The sequence below is a fragment of the Trichoderma atroviride genome, chromosome 3 (assembly GCF_020647795.1).
Source record: "Trichoderma atroviride chromosome 3, complete sequence".
In the NCBI taxonomy this organism is placed as follows: domain Eukaryota; kingdom Fungi; phylum Ascomycota; class Sordariomycetes; order Hypocreales; family Hypocreaceae; genus Trichoderma; species Trichoderma atroviride.
The window spans coordinates 3,465,878-3,485,211 of record NC_089402.1 but is presented as its reverse complement, the minus strand read 5'-3'; the positions used below and the strand labels follow the sequence as shown (position 1 = coordinate 3,485,211).

The 19,334-nt window shown below is 53.0% G+C and overlaps 5 protein-coding genes across 5 annotated transcripts; 2 read left to right on the top strand and 3 right to left on the bottom strand.

Annotated features, from left to right (window-relative positions):
• Positions 1 to 105: 105 nt before the first annotated feature.
• Positions 106 to 3,035, top strand: TrAtP1_006408 (uncharacterized protein). Its single transcript, XM_014083008.2, has 3 exons — positions 106 to 470; positions 550 to 2,282; positions 2,343 to 3,035. The coding sequence occupies exons 1-3, from the start codon at positions 245 to 247 to the stop codon at positions 2,511 to 2,513; spliced, it is 2,130 nt and encodes a 709-aa protein (XP_013938483.2). The 5' UTR covers positions 106 to 244; the 3' UTR covers positions 2,514 to 3,035.
• TrAtP1_006407 (uncharacterized protein) lies at positions 3,035 to 7,352 on the bottom strand. The gene has a single exon (XM_066113112.1). The coding sequence runs from the start codon at positions 7,141 to 7,143 to the stop codon at positions 4,261 to 4,263; it is 2,883 nt and encodes a 960-aa protein (XP_065969198.1). The 5' UTR covers positions 7,144 to 7,352; the 3' UTR covers positions 3,035 to 4,260.
• A 419-nt stretch (positions 7,353 to 7,771) lies between these two features.
• On the bottom strand, positions 7,772 to 11,513 carry TrAtP1_006406 (uncharacterized protein). The gene is made up of 3 exons (XM_066113111.1): positions 11,159 to 11,513; positions 8,749 to 11,076; positions 7,772 to 8,657 (listed from the first exon to the last, which is right to left on the bottom strand). Exons 1-3 carry the CDS (start codon positions 11,206 to 11,208, stop codon positions 8,357 to 8,359), a joined length of 2,679 nt encoding a protein of 892 aa, XP_065969197.1. The 5' UTR covers positions 11,209 to 11,513; the 3' UTR covers positions 7,772 to 8,356.
• On the top strand, positions 11,514 to 13,218 carry TrAtP1_006405 (uncharacterized protein). Its single transcript, XM_014083005.3, has 2 exons — positions 11,514 to 11,817; positions 11,890 to 13,218. Exons 1-2 carry the CDS (start codon positions 11,583 to 11,585, stop codon positions 12,510 to 12,512), a joined length of 858 nt encoding a protein of 285 aa, XP_013938480.2. The 5' UTR covers positions 11,514 to 11,582; the 3' UTR covers positions 12,513 to 13,218.
• A 3,957-nt stretch (positions 13,219 to 17,175) lies between these two features.
• Positions 17,176 to 17,568, bottom strand: TrAtP1_006404 (uncharacterized protein; the record flags this gene model as incomplete). Its single annotated transcript, XM_066113110.1, has 1 exon — positions 17,176 to 17,568. The coding sequence occupies one exon, from the start codon at positions 17,566 to 17,568 to the stop codon at positions 17,176 to 17,178; it is 393 nt and encodes a 130-aa protein (XP_065969196.1).
• Between the last annotated feature and the right edge of the window lie 1,766 nt (positions 17,569 to 19,334).

Genomic DNA, 19,334 nt, shown 5'->3' with positions numbered 1-19,334 from the left:
AGTGTGGCTTTGCAGTGACGTTTTGACCACTTGGTGAGGCGGTGCAGTTCCAAACGTCCTTAGCTGGCATTACAGCAACTTCGCATCTCCCTCATTCTTTCATGTGATTGATCCGGGACGAAAACAGCTGAGCTATTCACAACACGGCAAACAGGGCTGGCAGCCTTTAGAAATTAGAGACCCCAGAGAGCTGTGCGGATACAATCAACGGCGCTGTGCCTGTAATCCATAGCTGTTCAGAGCAATGGCGCACCTAGCGGCAGCTAAGCTGCCCTATCGCGATATTAACCTCAAGGTCACCAGCGATGCCTATACCTTTACGTCGCCTTCGTCGCCCGATGCGCCGTCCCTGGTGATTGACCGACCGATGGGAGACATCCGCCTGGTCCAGGGCGGCTTCAATTCAACGAAGCGAGCGACGCGCGTCTCCAGCATCTCCGGCATTCTTGGCATCATCCAGCTGCCACTAGGTCAGTCTTTCTAGGGCTCTGGGCTTCATGCCACGCCAAAATTCATGCCGAACGGGTTCTAATCACGATGGAAACACAGACAAGTATGTCATCATCATCAGCAAAGCCCAGCCTATGGGAAGGCTCAAGGGGCAGATGATCTACAAGGTTATTTCGACCGAGATTCTCCCCATGCGCGAGCGACAGATCCACGACCCGGACGAAGACACCTTTATCAACCTCCTCAAGACATTCCTGGCTCAGGCGCCTCTGTACTTTTCCTACTCGACCGACCTGACCAACTCCATCCAGCGCCAATCCCATGCCGACACCTCCCGACCCCTATGGCTGAGGACAGATGACCGCTTCTTCTACAACAAGCATCTGCAGTCAGAGCTGATACGGTTCCGGACCGCCGGCTCACGCAGCCAGCCTGGCCCGCAGCCTGCGACCGACCCGTACATCCTGCCTTGTATCTTTGGTATGCTCGAGATCAAGCAGACCAAGTTCAAGAGCACGCCTCTGACCATCATCTTAATCTCCCGACGCTCGCGATACCGTGGTGGAACTCGATTCTTTACTCGTGGTGTCGATGAGGAGGGCCATGTCGCCAACTACAACGAGACGGAGCAGATTGTCATTCTCAACGACAGCAGTACAGGGCTGGGAGGGTTCGCAGGCAGCAGTGATATGCAAAGTGGCAAGTTTGGCACGTCGGCAGGCCAGGAGGTGCAGGTCCTGTCCTACGTCCAAACCCGCGGCAGCGTGCCGACTTTCTGGTCTGAGATTAACAACTTGAAATATACGCCGAAAATTCAAGTGCGAAGCACCGATGCTGCTCTCGCCGCGGCAGCGAAGCATTTCGAAGAGCAGATCCGTATCTACGGCGACAACTACCTCATCAACTTGGTCAACCACAAGGGGCGAGAGCAAAAGGTCAAGGAGTCTTACGAGCAGATGACCAAGGCTCTCGTATCTATGCCCAAAGAGCAGCGAGAAGCCAACCGCCTCACCGATGAGAAGTTTACGACCATCCAACCGGGCTCGAGCCGCCAACAGTTTGATCGCCTCCACTACGTCTACTTTGACTACCATAGCGAGACAAAGGGCATGCAGATGCACAAGGCCCATGCCATCGTCGACAGGCTTCGTGAAGCTGTTGATGCGCAAGGCTATTTCCGCGGCGTTGACATGCCTGGAAACAACGACGGACGGATCGAAGCCCGCAGTCTGCAGACCAGCGTCATGCGCACAAACTGCATGGACTGTCTCGACCGTACCAACGTCGTCCAGAGCATCTTTGCCCGCCACATGCTCGACCGCATGCTGGTAGATGTCGGTCTGCTCGCACAGGGCTCGACGTTCCGCAACGAGGATCCCGAGTTCGAGGTCCTCTTCCGCAACATCTGGGCCGACAATGCCGATGTTGTGTCCACGGCCTACTCTGGAACGGGCGCCATGAAGACCGACGTCACCAGGACTGGTAAGCGTACCAAGATGGGAGCCTTGCAAGACGGCCGTATTGGTGTCACCAGATACTGTCTCAACAATTTCCTCGACGGTCCTCGTCAGGATGCCTATGACCTCTTTCTCGGAGTATACCAGCCGGGAGAAGCCAATGCCGGTACCAATCTCATCTTTGGCGACAGGCGGCCGATTCTCATCCAGGCTATCCCCTACATCCTTGCCTTTAGCGCCTTTATCGTCCTCGTGGGCATCTTTACCCCACGACCACCCAACTCGAGCATTCTCCCCATGCGGCTCTTTATTCTCTTCTGGTCCAGCGTGGCAGCTTGGTGTTTCTACTTTGTCTGGACTCACGGCATGCTCTATGTATGTGATGATTCTCCTTTCTCTCCTTTGACACGTCGGTAAACTAACACTTGTTTGTAGGTAAACTGGCCTCGTTTGAACCCGTTGTCATATGCTGTTGATGGCTACGCCGACAACTTCTCCAAGGCTAGAAAGGACAAGGTCATTGGATCGTTTGTTGCTAGACATGAGCGTGGACTAAGTACGGCCCGTTTCATCAACGCAGAGGAGGGCAAAAAGAGGATTGAGTAGATTATTCTTCCAATGCCTTGGAGATGTGATCTTGTGGCGTCTGCTTTCTTCGCTACCTTCACCTTGAACTTTTCTTTCCCTTCGTCGCTGTTAGACTTTGCTTGCAGACGCAGCGTTATTCCTGTAATCCGCCTATTCCCTTCTTCCTGTCCCTCTTATCTTCTTCTTCTGGGCAAATTCCCGTCAACAAGCGAGAAATTTACTTGTTCTCATCTTCTCCATTTGTCATTACTATTTAAATTTTTTTTCCACTTTTCAAAATTCGGGAGTCGTAGTCCCTATTTACGTGCTGCGTTAATTTTTTTCGAAAGAAGAGAAAGAAAAGAGTCTACATTTTTCACTAATATATAGACAGGAATTTTCTTTTTTTTTTTAATAATACATTTCTCAGCTGAAAAGGATAATAAAGTTTGCATTGGAAGAGGATTTCATAAAATGTTTTAGAAAAAAAAAATAGAGTTAATATGGTTGGTAATTGAAGAAGAAAAGTTAAGAAAGTTAATCTGATATTTATTCATTTTTAAAATACATATAAAAAAAAAAAAAAGTAAAGCCAAGACAAGAGAAAAAGATGATTTTTTTTGCTCCCTCACTCCATGGCTATGCACCGAGTTATCCCTTCAAATCCAAAAAAAAAAATATTAAAAAAAGAAAAAAAAAGCAAGGCACTAAAACCCAGGTTTGATAATATAAAAAGAGCTTTGCATTGATATTGTTGAAAGGGGGGGTATCAGACAAGAAAAGAAAAGTAGAAACACAAAAAAAAAACTGGGGAGCTACAGCTATATGATTGCTGAATTCCCATGATGTTAATAGTAATTTGTTTAAGGAGCATAATATCGATCAAGTTTTCCATCCAAGGGCTCTTTTAGAGTATTGCTTCCTTCCGGGAAAAGAGTATAAAATGTCTTATCATCATAGCCATAGAAGCCACTTGACGCCCCGCAAAACACCCTTCCCAACACCAAGGAAGACGCGCAAAATCATCACCATGAACCAGACATACCACATGAAGCCCACGAGCAGCCACTCCACCGTAAGCCAGAGCCCGCGTCGCAGCCAGCGGAACCTCCTGCGGCGCGTCTGGAGCATCTTCTCCATGGTGTCGACGACGTGCTTAATCTTGAGGGGTTGGCCGAGCGCCAGGTCGCGGCTAATCTCATCCGCCTCGTCGGCAGCCTTGCGGGCCATCTCGGACAGGTCGTCGGCGAGATGCGTGCGGACTTCCCAGACACGCGTGCGCAGAGCATGGACGGTCTTGTCCCTGAAGTAGTCGGCCGAGGACTGCCATCGCTGGCCCCACGACTGGATGGCCACGCCGAGGGTCTGGGCAGCGAGGGGATACATCTCGCAAAAGGGCCCCTTTTGCTCGTGAAGCTGGAGTCTGACTTGGACTTGGTAGGGGGTAAGCCTGGTGATGTCCGTCCAAGGAACGCCGCCGGGCTCCTGCTGGGAGGTGGCTTCGTTCAAGGCGAGATTATCCTTGCTAAAGGGCTTGTGCTGTTCATATGCGCGGCGATGCATCTCCATGGCCATGACGCCAGAGCTGAGTATCAGAGCCCGCATCCTGGCGACTTCGCGCTTCGTAAGCTTCGCCGGGGCGCCGTGCAAGCCACGATCTGCAATCGACCAGTGCTGGCCCAGCGAGCGTCCATGCTGGTTATCCTTGTCGCTGAGTGAAATGGCAGAGTTCAGGCGCTTGTCTGCGTCTCGGACTCCGTCAGGGATGCTGTTGTTCAGCAAGGATTCAGGGTCGGAGACGTCCGAGTCTCCTCCTAGTCGAAGTTTGCGTGAAGTCGGGGGGAGATGCAGACGACGACGCGCTTCGAATGCTAATCTGAGGGGGCCTGAGAAGATCAAGCTCGCCGGGCCGACGACCAGAATTGGAATTTGCAAGTCCATCAGCTTTAGTGAGCTTGTCTCCGCCATTGACAAAGCTGCGGTAGCTAGGCATGTGCCGGAATTCAGGCATCGTATCGAGGAAATGCTTGGGCTGGCCTTCTTGAATTTTTGTAGAGGGCTTCCGCGATAGAGTCATTGGTGTTGATCTCCGTCCTCTCACTCTATCACTGTCGGACTCGTCCGTCGTATCAAGATCCGGTGTCTCGCCAGGTGCGTCCTTCTTCCGTATCATGTCTCCCAGCTTTGAAACACCGCCTCGGAGCACATTGTCAATGCGCGGCCCTTTGAACATGCCTCGTAAGCCAACGCCCTCGTCAGTTCGAAGCCGAGCGCTGGCCATTGGGCGGAGATTCTTGCTGCTATCCGATCCAGAGAACAGCTTTCCAGCAGGACTAGACTGACGCCTGCCCCTGCCCAGAGTAGACGTCGAGCCCGAGCGTGCCAGATTGGTTTCGCGTTTCGACAGTCGGCCCTCTCCATCATCATAAGGGTCGTCCAATAAAGGTCCTCCGCGAGCTTCGCCATTCTTGTCACGCATCAGCTGCTTAATCTTGTTGATGGGGTTTCTGGTAGGAGATGTCGATCGGCTGTAAAGTGGCGAAGTATCAACACTGGCAACGGACTCGGATTTGCCATTGCGAATGGGTATGGCCTCTGGTGAGTTGGGAAGAGAGAGTCGCTTCCCTGGAGAAATGGAATGGTGATTGGCATCAACACTCAGGCGTGTCGGAGATCCTTGCTTCACCCTGTCAAACAGGGCAGCTCTGCGCTCGGAGTCGCTGATTTCCGCCACAGAAGAGCCTCTTCTGCTGTGGAATCGAGAGGGAGGCTGCTCAATGCTTCGGTCATCAGCGCTCTCATTATGGACCAAAGCCGACTCCTCGAGCTCTCTTTCGCGAGCCTCGCTGGCCACCATCTCCATCATCTGTTTCTGGAGTAAATCATTCGAGTTGCTAGAAATGGTTCCCTTACGAACCAGTTTCGCCCTCTTCTTTGGCTCGCTGTCGCTGTCGCTACTTGAATCCTCCGAAGAGGAGTCCTTCCCGTGGTGACCACCACCACCGCTTGCATGTCGATGGTGAAAACCCTTTATGTTGTGAAACTTTTGTTTGGCTCGATCCTTGGCGCTGGTATGCGATAGCTCTGAGCGAACCTTTGAAAGTCCGAATTCCTTTCCTTCGGGAAATGTTTCAGTCGCCTCATAATCCCTCGTTGTGAATGGCGAGATCTTGCTACTGGATTCCTCTACTTCTCGGGACAAAGGCCTGCTCAAATCAGAGGATATAGGTGGGAATATTTTACGCCAATGGCGATCTTCAATAAGATATTTGTGTCCGTTTTGCTCCAGCCAGTATGCGTCGGCGATGACATCGCAAGGGTCCAAAAACCAGTCCACCCGAGGCCGTCGCGGTCTGGCAGCAGTGTCCGCAGGCGAAAGAATCATATCTGTCTCTTCGGCAGAGTGATAGGGAGGAATAGAAGTCCCGTCATCAGCAAGTGGCGTCCCCACTATTGACTTTTGTCGATAAACCGTATCAACCCATTGCCTGACGCTGTCTACATCGCTGAAGCCCTGCCGCTTTCCGTCAATGACTTTCCTCTCGCGGGCTCGCATTTTGCGATTTCGAATGTATTGCAAGGGGTTGTACTGCCGGCCTAGCGTTACAGCGAGCGCTTGGGAGCCCGCTCCAAACGGAGAATCTGGTGAGCTCCCCGACGTAGGCCTCTCGAGACCAGGCTTCAGCGGAGGCAGCACGTCAAGCAATCGTCTATACTGCGCCCATAGCTCGAGATGTACCTTGGCCTTGTGCGCTCTGGCCAGTGTCGACGCAGAGAACTGATAGCGGTATTGCGAATCGTGGGCGCCCTCAAACGAGGATTGGAAGTTTCCGCTGCCTCTCGACCCAGGGACCAAGGCCCCAGACGATGGTTCCTGGAGTAGACTGGGGGATTCCGTCCGTGAAAACTTGCGCTGCTGCTGAAGATGTTGTCGGATGTTATTCGAAGAGCTCCCGTCCGGCAGGGGGGCGAGTCGCGGAGGAGCGGCCGTTCTATGACCGGTCCGTCGCGAGGCCAGGCGCCGAGACTCGCTCAGACTGAGCGCCATATGCACAATCTGCGACGAATCCAAGTCGGCCACAGGGTGCGGCTCTTGGTGGTGAGAGTCTGCGAGCATCCTGCCCTCGGCCGAATGGCCAGTATTCGGCGGCGAGTTGGCAGGCTCTCCAGACGGCCGGATGGGCGCAGAGCTCTGTCGCATGCCCCGTTCAGGGCCTGGACCAGCCTCAAACGAAGCATCACGCCCGCCCAGCTGAAGCTGAAGCTGCGAGATTGGAGGAGCAGGAGCCTGGGCGTGGGCAGTCCGCTGTCGACGAGATCCCAGCAGCCGTCCTCCCCCAAAGGCGTCGTGCAGCAGAAACCCGCCGCCCAGCCGGCCCTTGTGCTTCTTCTGCGCGCGCTCCTCCCGGTGTGCGTGTGCATGTGCTTGTGCGTGTCCGTCGTCCGCGTGCGAAGAGACCTCGGTATGGCTGGAGCTCAGGGGGTCGTGGTCGTCGTGGAGCAGGTCGTCGTCGTCTTCCCGCTGGCTGGTCGCAACGCTCGACTTGCCCATCTCGTGGCTGCTGTTGCGCCGTCGCTCCGGCGTCGCCAGGCCATCTCGTCGCCCGTCTCGGTGGCTAGCTGAGAAGAATCCTGCAGACCGCGGCGCAGGCATGTGATGATCGGCCATTGCGTCGGCACCGGCACATAGTCGCCAGCTCTAATGCCCGTTGTCTGAGATGATGCTACTGCAGGCGCGAAAGGGCAGGACGCATAATTAAGAATTACTGCAAGGATATAGAGAGTAGAGGAGCAAGGAGAAGAAGAGAAGAAGAAAATTAGAAGAATTAAAACTTGGTAAAAACGTAGACGAGTTTGAGAGAATAAGGGGGGGGGGGGGGGGAGTTGTAATGAGGGGTGTTGCAAGTTCCGCTACAAGTAGGGATGGGAAACAGGCGAACGAGTTCTGGTGATGCGCATCAAGCAAGGCACGGTTTGCGCTGCCACTAGACTAAGAGCAGTATCTGGATGCTGCACAGATTGGCTGATTGCCCTTGACAAAGAAAAAAAAACTCTGCTAGCAGCAAAGCGTCTACAATGTAGCAGAGACGATGGATAATTGCTTTTTTTGGCAAAGAGGCGCAGCGCAAGCCCGGATTTCGCTTTGGGGACGCGCAACCAGCTTCGGGCTGCCATTCTGCGCTCCAGTGGCTTTTTCTTGGGGTCCTCATTTGCGGCTGAAGCTCGGACATTTTTTTGGGGCCTCCAATCTCCAAATGCTATATGCGTGAATCAAGGCAAATCAAACCAAAATCTAGCGAATGCCTGGGCGGGCCTGTCCCTTGCTTTTGGAGATGAGATCCGGTTTTTTTTTCTCTTAGTGCGCCCAGCATGTACGAGGATGTCACCGACACGCTCAAATTGTGCATCACACATGAAAATCATGCACAAGCGCCATCTCGTCACTGTCAGAAGCCTATTTTCCCGGCACGTATGAGATCAATGCCGTTTTCAGAGAAATCGCATCATTCATTACAACATTGACTTGATTCATTTATTCCATCTAGATTCTCTTTTCCTCGATAACCTTTATTTTCATTTCTTTATACAACACACGTCTATCGTACAGTCGTTTTCTACAAAACATATAAACCAGGCACCACCTATGTACATAGGTAGGTACCCATGCATCATGATGCATCTACTTACAGATTCTAGAAGAAAAGATCTACAGGGCACATCAAGCCGCCACAACCTCATCGCATCGTCCGCACAGCCCATCCTCCTCTTGGGCAATGTACTTCCAGCACCGTGAGCACTTGCTCGCCTTTGGCGGCAGCACATGCACAACGCCCTGCACGCCGTCCACTGCAAACTCCCTTGAATAGCACCAGTCGTGGCTCTCAGGCGCAAGGGGGGCTGTTCAACTCCACGGATGACACCACAAACATGGCGTCCAGCTCGTCCAGGTACTCCTTCAACACGGCCGCCAGTCGGTCATCGTTGACGGATATGTTGACGGAGCACTGGAGCGAGCTGCCGAGGGCTTTTGATTCTCGGCCCTGCTCCAGCCCCGCCTTGACTGCGTCGTGCACGGCAGACAGGATAGGCAAGTCAAGACGAAGTTGCGCCTGATCCATCGTCAAGCGCGCGGGATCAATCACACGTGAGTTGTAGAGCTGCCGTGCCGGATTCTCGAATGACCTGCGAGGGGGTTAGCGTTTTGTTGGAGAAAACACAAAAAAAAGGCCCTCTAGGCACCAATGATGAGAAATCACATGCGGGCACAACTTACAAATCTTCTGCCATCCACGTTGGCCTGTGAGACCAGGCTTCCTCCACCAGCATCGGCGTTATCGGTGACAGCATTCGCAAGAATCCGACCAAGATGGGCACCAAGACACCGCCCCCGTCGCCGCAGTAGAGGCGATCTTTCAGCGCCTCCAGGTAAAAGGCAGAGAGATCCGTCGCGATCCATCGGTTAATCAGGCCCGTAGCCTTGTGGAATTCGTAGTTGCCATATGCCTCCCAGACCTGAGCCATGACATCCTGAAGCTGCAAAATGGCAATCTGGTCAAGCTTTGTCAATGGTGCTTGAAGCGCAGACTGATGTAGTGATCCAAGCAGCATCTTCAGCGTTGTACGGTACTTGATCAATGCACTGTGTATCGGTTGCAAGATGGATCCTCCCACTAGGATATCAGATGTAAAATCACTGCTTGCTGCCCAGAGCCGCAGGGCATCGGTGCCAAGCGCATCATATCGCGCAACAGTGTCGTTTCCTTTATTCTTCAGGGGAGGCAGAAGCTTGCCTTCCATGATTTCACTGGGACCGATTGTGTTTCCTAGAGACTTGGACATCTTCTTGCCCTGCGCATCGAGTGTAAAGCCATGCGTGACGAGTGTCCCAAATGGCGCGGCAATGTCAGCTCCAGACTTGCCATCTGCTGTTTGAGCGGCCACAAATGTTAGGAGACTTGACTGGAACCAGCCTCGGTGTTGGTCAGAGCCTTCAAGGTAGACATCCACGGGACGTCCAATCTCTGTCCAGCTGCTTCCGCTGTCAAACCAAACATCCATTGTATCTGTTCCACGGCGATATTTTCCTTTTAGCGATGGTGCAATCCAAGTTGCATCGTCTGCGCTATCCGAAAACCAAGCATCTGATGTCTTTTGTTCCATGACAGAAATGATGTGCTCGATTGACTCATCCGTCATGACTGCGCTTCCAGTTTCATCGTAGAGGGCCGGAATAGGCACACCCCAAGATCGCTGTCTAGAAATGCACCATTCACTTCGACCTTTGACAAAGCTTTCCAGACGAACCTTGCCAGATTCTGGGACAAAGCGCACCTTGCTCAATGCCTGCAAGGCATCTTCCTTGATGCTGCCGACGTCTGCGAACCACTGTGCCGTAGCGCGAATGACGACTGGTTTCTTGGTGCGCCAATCGTATGGGTACTTGTGCTGAAGTTTATGAGTCCAAAGCACATCTTGTCCAACCAGATTCAGTACAGCTTGGCTTCCGCCGTCAAGAATAGAGGGCGCAGACGTTAGTTTTTCAGGGTCATCAGGGTAAGCCTCAAGAGTAAAGTAGCCTTCATCCGTAATAGGTGCAAAAGCTTCAATGTTCAACGCTGAGCACACTTGGTAATCCTCTTGTCCATGTCCGGGTGCCATGTGAACCAGCCCAGTTCCCGAGTCGGCTGAAACAAAATCAGCGTGAACAATGGGCTGCAAAGTAGAGGAAGCCCCCCTCAGCTTGTTCCGATATTGTAGACCCTTTAGCTGTGAACCGGGAATCGATTTCGCAACGAGCACTGCGGAGGGTATATTCTTTTGCACCTCTTCGATACGGCTCTCCGCGACCAAGAGGCCATCGTTTCCGGCTTGCAGTAACGCATATTCGAGCTCGTCGTGCACAGCAATCGCCTTATTGGCAGGAAGCGTCCAGGGAGTAGTTGTCCAGATGGCGGCATACAGTCGTCCTTTAAACTCGTTCAATCCAGCAATCGAGCTCCAATCAGACATGATGGGGAATTTGACATAGGCGGCAGTCGATACATGATCGTCGCGATATTCCAGCTCTGCTTCGGCCAGAGCCGTGCGCGACGATATCGACCAGTAAACCGGCTTGTGCTTGCGATATATGAGGCCGCTGCGGACCATCTTCTGGAACACGCGAAGCTGTCGGATCTCAAAGGCCCGGTCCATGGTAGTCCATTTATTATCCCATTCAGACGCAACTGCAAACGACTGGAATCCCTTCATCTGGTCCAGAATCGTCTTACTTGCCAGGCGCCTCGCAGACTCTCGAATCTTGGGCGGGCTCAGGCCCTTTGTGCCGCTCTCCCCGAGAGCCTTCATCTCAATGGGAAGGCCATGGCAGTCCCAGCTCGGCCTATACATGACCCGTCTACCTCCTTGCACCTGTATCCTGTTGATCATGTCCTTGAGAATCTTATTGATCGCATGGCCAGCATGGAGCGGTCCGTTGGCATATGGCGGGCCATCGTGAAGCACAAACGGGTTCTCCTTGGGTCTATTGTCTGTCTGCCATTTGTAGAAGCCATCCGTGGAGTCGCGTAGGAGTTGCTGCTGGAACTTTGGATTCGGTCGAGCTCTGGGCATCAAATCAATGGTTAGCAAGCCATCATCTTGAGATTGACATGTCAACTTCAAGGTGCAAAGGAGAGCAAGCTCACGGGAAGCTTGAGCGGGGCAGCCTCAGCGTCGATTTCCATGACTTTGACATTTTCGTACCAAGACCATGCCGGATGACTGGTACGCGCTGGGCCTCGGGGCCTCACTGGGCAGAATGCGGCGTAATTGGCGTTCTTTGGCACGGCAATCCCAAGGAAATGAAGGTTTTTTTTTTTTTCTTCTCTAGCAGCCAATATCTCGCGACATGCCACCAACTCCCCCCGCGCCAATTGAGATCCATTGCTCCAATTGGCCGCTATGGCGGGAGCTTTACAGTGGCTAGACCCTGTTTTTTAGTGGACGAGCGTGGGGCAGAGCCTCCATTACATCACTGGCGAATGAAGCGCCAGCGCTGACAGCTCCCTTTTTCAACGTCTACGCTTTTTCACGATAAGCAGGGCCATTTGTAGTAAAAAAGAAACAAAAATGGCGCCCATACGCCGGTATTTGAGAATCACAAAATACTCCGTCCTCGAATGCAGGATATACTTGGACAATCCGGCCCTGGCACAGTCATGGCTTCTGAATCCTCGGAATCCAATTCTCCCACAGGTCATCGAAGCCATCCGGCCGCTGGTGATACCGAAGCTCCGTGAAGAGAAGGAAAGAAGTAAAAAGAAGGGCGCCAAGAAGAAGACTATTAAAGATGTCATCGTAAAGGGTATTCCCCCCCCTCTTGGCGCATTATTTACTTGGTGCGAGTAAACAAGTAGAGATGCTAACTTGCTGGCAGACGACTTTGAGATATCCATGTTCTTAATGGAAACAAGCACGCGACACTCTCTACTCTCAAAACACAAAGTCTTCCACGACAAAGGCCCGTCTACAATCCAATCCAACGCATCCAAGCTCATCGCGGAAACGAATTCCAGCCCCATCGACGTCGACGCCAGTGATTTCGCACCAATCCGCATCGAAGAGGACAGCGACAACGAGGGCATCGCGCTCAGCGACATTCCATCCGCCAACACTCGCCGGCAAGCAAAACGCCCAAGGAGCAACACCGTCCAAGACGACGACGAAGATGATTTGTTTGTAGGTTCTGACGACGACGGCGGCGACGCAGACGACGCCTCGGTTATCGATGTGGACTCGGACAGTCGCCGGCCAAAACGCCTCAGGGGCCCTATGAAACCGCCCGCATCAGAGTCCGAGGGGCAGTTCCACGACGACTACAAGAAGAATCTCGCAATGGACGTGTCATATGAAGGGTTCGCGATTTACGGCCGCGTGCTCTGTTTGATCGTCAAGAAGAAGGAAGCCAAGAAGACGGCGCAGCAGAACCTGGGGGGCCAGGCCAAGATGGAGAACTGGATCACGTCAACTCAGATTCCGGTCGGCGAGGATGCTGCTTGATCGAAGCGAAAGACCAGAGACGAGGGGGGGCGTGGCTGGAAGAGTAAGAGGAAGAAGAAGAGAAAAGGGAAGACTCGGCATTGGTAATACCATTTAGTATCGCGTATACTGAAAAACCTGAAGCTGAAACCACCACATTTTTTGGCGGTCTTATCACAGACACAGCTTTTCGCATATTACACATTTGACTCTTCTACGGCGCTCTTCGCCACATGGCCCATTTATGGCATTGCAAAAAACTGCGTTGAATCAAGCTCATGCCATTCACGCACGTTTCCGCACTCAAGCTGAGTAATGCCATGCAAAAGTGCCACGGCATTGTCAAATCGATGCTAGAGTCCAGTATAAAATGCCCACTATCATGGCATAAAAGCTCCGGATCAGATCAGAGACCCTGGACCAAACACTGACATCATAACGGGTCCCCGACCACATGTCTTGCTGTTTCATATCGTCCGGGTAGCCCTACTATTTCTCAAGTAATGAGAATTGACGGATTGACATTTGCTCAGCATGCCTCGGTTCAACCGGGCAATGGATCAACAAAGCATCTGTTATCGCACCCATGCTCATCTTCAAACGTTTCAAACGGGCCATCCCGCTGCCCTTGCCTCCGTATTCTCATGTACACCTACACCGACCCTACCTGTAAATGAAATGGTGGAGAAGAAGGAAAGCTATCAAATACGGTGTATACATACTGCCCGCCCCCCCCCCCCCTCCCCCAGCACCAGAAAAAAAAAATGGCGATATGTGCGGAGGTTATACTGTTAGCAGCAAATCGTCCAGTCTGGATCTCTCATACCTGGCACGTCAGGCCAGGCTAAATTAATATTCCCGCCCTGTCAAGGTGCCATTCTCGTGTCTGATTGTTGAAGGGGGGTCTTGTTGTCTTCATCTCAGGTGAGAGTCTAGATCTTGGCCTGTCTGTCTGGCAGGTGCTCCGGACGATAGGCTGAAAAGGTGCCCTTTCAGACCGGCGGGCTCTTGTTTGTATGTACAAGTAGCTCAACAGGGACACTCATTTACACCCAAGCGCCGTGATTGGCCCATCAACGCGAACAGCCCGGGCCGTGATTTGATTAATTGCCTCGTCTTGACTCACCACGTGAGGCGAAATGACAAGGCTGCGTCGCGTCTGATTGGCTGTGTCGAGCGACGGGAGCTGCCTCTGGCCATGTAGCCCGCATAAATCTGCATGTTTGCTCCGTCTTTTTTTGTCGCTCTTGTCCCCTCTGCTGGTGAGTAGGTAGGTACATACACAAAGGTATGTTTTTGATACCTATCATTTTCATTCAGTTCGAGATAACGCATAGTAGTTGGGCATGGGTATTTCGGGTCAATGGATCATGTGCGCATTCTGCTGCGTATGAGGTGGCATGTTCCAATTTCGACGAGTCATTGGGCGCAGAGCACGTCACGTCACCGCAACTTTGTTCGGGTCATTAATCTCCAGCATATACTGTAGTATGTAGTAGTAGTATCCTTTTCCCATGCACAGGTAGGTCGCGGTAACAGGCCGCAGGGCGGCTATGAAGCTCGGCGGACGGCTGGCGATGCTGATGGATACGGCCGAGCGCCGCAACATCTCGGCGGCTATCGTAAGACATGCTAGACCAGATGTCCCCATGTACTGCAACTCTGCCAGGTCGATTTGGCCGGCGGCAGTCTCGCCAGTGCCAGGGTAGAGCGTCCAACACGGCAGGTCAAAGGGCAAGATGCAATTGACATGCATACAGGCGCCCATCGTACGGTTTGTTGCGTCTGCGTCGCATCGAGCAATTAGAAAATTATGTATCAATGAGTTCAATTAGACAGGGCCAAGGCGTTGGGGCATGCATAGCCCCCGCAGAGGGGTTTGCAGTGCAGTGCGCGCGGGAACTGAAGAAACGGGAAAATCGTCGAGCGCTGGTTTGCCGAGAATACCGCGCCAGCCATGCAATGCACAATGTGATGTACGGCATCGCTGCGCGCATGACAGGACCCCCAAGATGCGTGGATCTCGCGAGGTACATTGGGCGCAAGTACCGTTTGTCGTTGTCTGTCTGCGTACCTTGCTGCACTCCGCACCACGGTAGGCTACGATACGTATCTCGACGATGCGTTGTCAGACAAGACAAGCGAGTCCGTCCATCCATCTCAGCAGACCCCTGGCCGCAGGTGTAGCTGTAGCTGTATAGCTCCAGCGGGCTCGCGAGCTGAAGCCGTGCTGGCCGACCGTCCTAGACCGTGGTGTGCGTGCGGTGGTTCCAGCCTCCGTCCCGGCCACACAGGCGGCTGCGCGCTACACCCTCCCTGGCGGGCTGTCCCCTCAGCTAGCAGAGGCAGAGGCTGAAGCCATCGCGAAACCGACGGCCGTGGCTGCGGGCTAGTGCAGCAGCGCGGCTTCGCAATCCTCTCTGGCCAGGCAGCGCAAGATAGAGTTTGCCGGAGGATCACTGAGCCGATGCCGAAGCGAGCAATCAATCAATCAGTCCGCCAACGTCGCCAAGGCTGCAGCTGCGTTGCATTGGTTAATTGAGAGGCAGCCTGACCTCTTCCTCCATCCTTTGCCAATACGAAGCAGGGCCGTATTCGTTACACGCTGAGTCGCTGGCTTGCCTACCCTGTAAAAAAAGGCGGCAGCACCACGCCTTCTCCACGATCTGCCCACTTTATGGTGATTCGAATATGTATGATGACATGATGGGTCCAATTGTGGTTTGTACCTGTGAATACCTACGTTAGCTACAGTAGCGACGGGAGCGGATGGCCGTCCGTCTCGATGTAGGGCCATGTTAGCTAGCATCAACACCGGACGTGCTTCTCCGCGCGCTGTCGTCATATATCCCAAGCCTGAGAATGAGGGGCACCACCACTACCAAAGTCAATGCGACGACGGCGCGAAACGAATTCGTCTCAATTCGGGGTAGTAGTGGTCGAATGTCAATAGGCACCACCATCCCTTCATCCGTGTTGGGCAATCCCGATGGATGGGACTGCAATTTGTACCTCTGTACTTTCAGATACTGACTTACATCGCAGCAATCTACACTCGGCAGAGCTCGAACCACCCACGGCTCAATCGGATCGCGTATTGTCCACGGTACGCGGTACTCCGAGGTAAGAGCCTTCGCATCCGAACAATTGGTACAAAGACACAAATAAAGCGAAATAGCCGAACCATCTTGACTTTGCCAGCAGCCCCGACAATCCCCATAACAGCCAAAGCATCGTCTCAATCAACACACACACACAAAGGTTGCATCTTTCATTTCAGAAATTCCAGACTACAAAAGGTACCTGATGCTAGGGAAGAGGCCGCGAAACTCTAAAGCCCTTTCCGAGCAACAGTTATCACACACACTCACACGCCTTTTGTCTTTGCTCCGGCGCCCTGGATCGTTTACCCCAACCAGCAGCACCTGCGATTTGCTGGAAAGAGGCGAGGTGTGGCATCCCATCGCTGGTCCGGCGATCGCCAGGGGGTTCGCTTGAAAAGCCACAGCACCCCTGTCTTCCACGTGGGATTCTGGTGGCTTTGACGGGCAAGATTCTCGTTGGTGGAGCTTGGAGCCTCCTCTTGGTCACTGCGCGCCGGCCGAATAATTTGGGCAAAATAAGAAAAAAAGAACGGATTCATTCATCTCATTCAATTGTGTTCGACTCCACCTAGCCGAGAACTAGTAGTACATTTCCAGTAGGCGATCCATTGTACTGGTGGCGTCTGTAGTTCCTACGTTTCTTTTTTACCCGAGTTTAATCAGCATTTGCACGATCAAAGGCGTCAAGATTCACCCAAAACTCTCGCTTCCGAGTCGCTCCGGCGGACGCGTGCGCCTTGCTGACACCGTTACGGCGACAGCAACGATAGATCGGCTCCTTGGCAGCCCATCGCCGAGCGAGCCGGATTTTCGCTGAGCAAAGTCGCAGCCGTCAGCCGTCAATCGACAAGAGAAAAAGTGCCATGGAGAGAACTGGACCGGGGACAGAAAACGGCAGGTGTCTTGTGTGTAGTACGGGTACGACAACGTATGGCGTGAGAGAGAGAGAGCAGTGTGGGCTGTATGGGTAGCATGCGTCATGTAAGTGATAAATGATGCTGTTTAAACGGAACCTTTGCAGTGTTACGGTAGGGCACTCTACGATGCTATAATTATAACGCTCGCGCCACAGGATACTGTACAGTAGTTGAGCAGTGGTGGTGGTGTTTAGTGATATCCCAGAGGATCAATAATCAGCATGCCGGGCAGCTGCATAACGAAGGATGCGGTGCCTGACCGCAGGTGAGCGGCACGGCCAGCGCAGCGCATCCCATCGCATCCTCACAAGGCTCGACCAAGATGCCTCCATTCAGCTTTCAGCTTGGCGGTTCGTAATATGCGCGTGGCTGTGTTTGGCACGGGAGGATGGGCTGCCGTGCGGCTGGAGACGAGGGTTCGTGAGGCATCTCCCGCCGTCGCATCGTGTGCGCTCTAGCGACATTGGCTCCATGTCGTCTCGTCGCAGAGCCGTAGGTACCGTCTGCAGGTGTGTTATTGGGCATAGTGCCGAAATCCTCTTGCAGCTGCGGGCGCGCTCAGCCGTCGCTGGCAGCTCCATGCCCTTGTAGCGAGATGGATGACCCAGTAAAGCGGTTTCACCCTCAAGACAAGGCTGAGCGTCATCGTGAGGATCCCCTGGTTCACGAAGCGCCCGATGACCTGGGTTGCGCAATTGTAAGCATCGTGAAGGACCCCAGAGCACAGAGCTGTCTCGCAATTCCCAGCAGGGCGGGTGTCTCGAATGCCACGGTAGATCGAGCTGGCATCAGCAACGGCGCAGAAGACGCAAGGATCCCCGCAAACATGGCCGTGATCATCTGACGATGGACCAGGGCCGAGCTGGAAATCCTACCATGCACGGCGAGCAGCTGACTCAGTGTAGAGGGCAGTATTGCAGTAGCCTGACAACCTGAGTGAATCCATGTCGCAGATGCTTTCGTACCAACAACAGTAGTAGTATATCCATATCCTGGTAGGTACTGTAGCACCATCAGTTTCTCTTGATTGATATGTGTGCTTACCGGTTCATCCATTGGGAGCTAGCATGGTGCAACTGCAACGCGTCGCACAAGGTACGAGATGAGCGGTAGGCATATTGACGGCCTCGCCGCCTCGCCTAGCTGCCAAGCTTTTGTTGTCGAACCAACAGCCAAAGCTTAATGAAATGAAAAAGGGTGAAACAAAAAGGAGGAGAGATTCGATGCCCTGCCAAAACCCTCATTCGAAGGGAAATGGAACGACTCGACGGCCCGACGGCCTAACCAAAGCATATCTTGCCCTAGGCATAGGTGATGGTGGTGCTCGTATGTACGAGTTCGAGTTCAGGCTCAGGTACCGCGCAAAAGCAGGGCGGCATGGCAAAAAGCTTCAATGCTCCCTCGGAAAATGCGGAGGGCCGGCTCAGCGCGGTGATTGGCAGGCGCCAGTTTGCGCTAGGAGACGAGGCCCAGAGGGCTGGAAACCGACCCCCCCTGGAAGGGCTGGAGAGAGAGCTGGGGGCCAGGGCCTGCACCGCTAGCGGGAGCTGATGCGTGCTGTGCTGCGCTGTGCTGGCCGGCTGTGTCAACATTCTGCTCTGCTGGACGCGGCGTGAGCTCTGATTTGACACATCGATATTGATAGGGCCTGGAGCGATGCTACCCTCTGCTTACCTGGCGAGATCTGCCCTCTATATAGGGCCCCAGGCACTGAGTTGGCAGTTTGCGCCTGTAATAAAATGCAACATAGGCTTGATAGGCTTAAAATGCGCGCGCCGTGTGTCTCAGGAGGTGGCAAAAACACGAGCGTGCGACGGGCGCTGGAATGGTGGTGGCTTGCTGCGCTGTGCCTGCTGCTGGGCAATTTAAAATTGAAAGGCGTGGTTGAGAGAGGTGATGTGTCAGAAAGGCAAAGGGATAGTATAGTTGATATCAATAGAGCGCACCTCAGAGGGAATAGTCGCTTGTGCAGGGAGGTGAGGAAGGTTTCAAGGTACCTGCATAGGGGGGAGGAACAGGCTCACGAAAGCCTACATGTCATCAAGCGAGCAGCGGGAAGAAAAAAAGTCAATTGCAGAATGAGCAAGGTTTTCGGCTTACTTGTATGTTTCCCAACAAAGTAAAGAAAAGTAACTAATTGAACCAAAAAAAAAAAAATTTAAAGATGGCGGTGTAAAAGTCTTGTTCACGATCATCTCAATCTTACGGTTCGTACGGAGCCATCATCATATCAGCCTAGATAGGTACCTAATTTTAGTCCTCCCTCCGGCGCGCCAGCCCACCGGCGATTTATTGACAAATATTCCGTCTTTTACGTTGAGGATTACGGTGGATTACAATTCATGGCGGCTCCTTGTATTAGAAAAACAAAACATGAAGACGATCCAAAAGGCAGATACGAGTGGGAGAAGAAGAGCGTGTGACTGCCTGTTTCATATTAGCTAGACAACTGCTGAAACAACAAAAGGTCACCGTTTGCTTCAGTCATTCGGCGCAGGAGCTGCATCTCAGCGTCATGATCTGTCGTGTTGAACTCCTGCTCTCCGCACGCAATCTTGTCTTGCATCTACAAATATGCCTGTCCTACTCGCACCAAGGGCCGTCGTTCTTCTAGAAGGGATGGAGGGGGGGGGGGGGGGGGGGGGGGGTGTGTAGCCACCGTAGGGCAAATCAATCCACCATCATTACGTTTCGGCACAAGGGAGAAAAAAAAATTCAAATACCTACCTACAGTATTAGTACGGCACAAGAATCTGCCCGCTGGCTCGATCAACTCGAAACAGCGGTGTAATGTAGTGCTCTGGTGGTTTTTTCCGTACTTT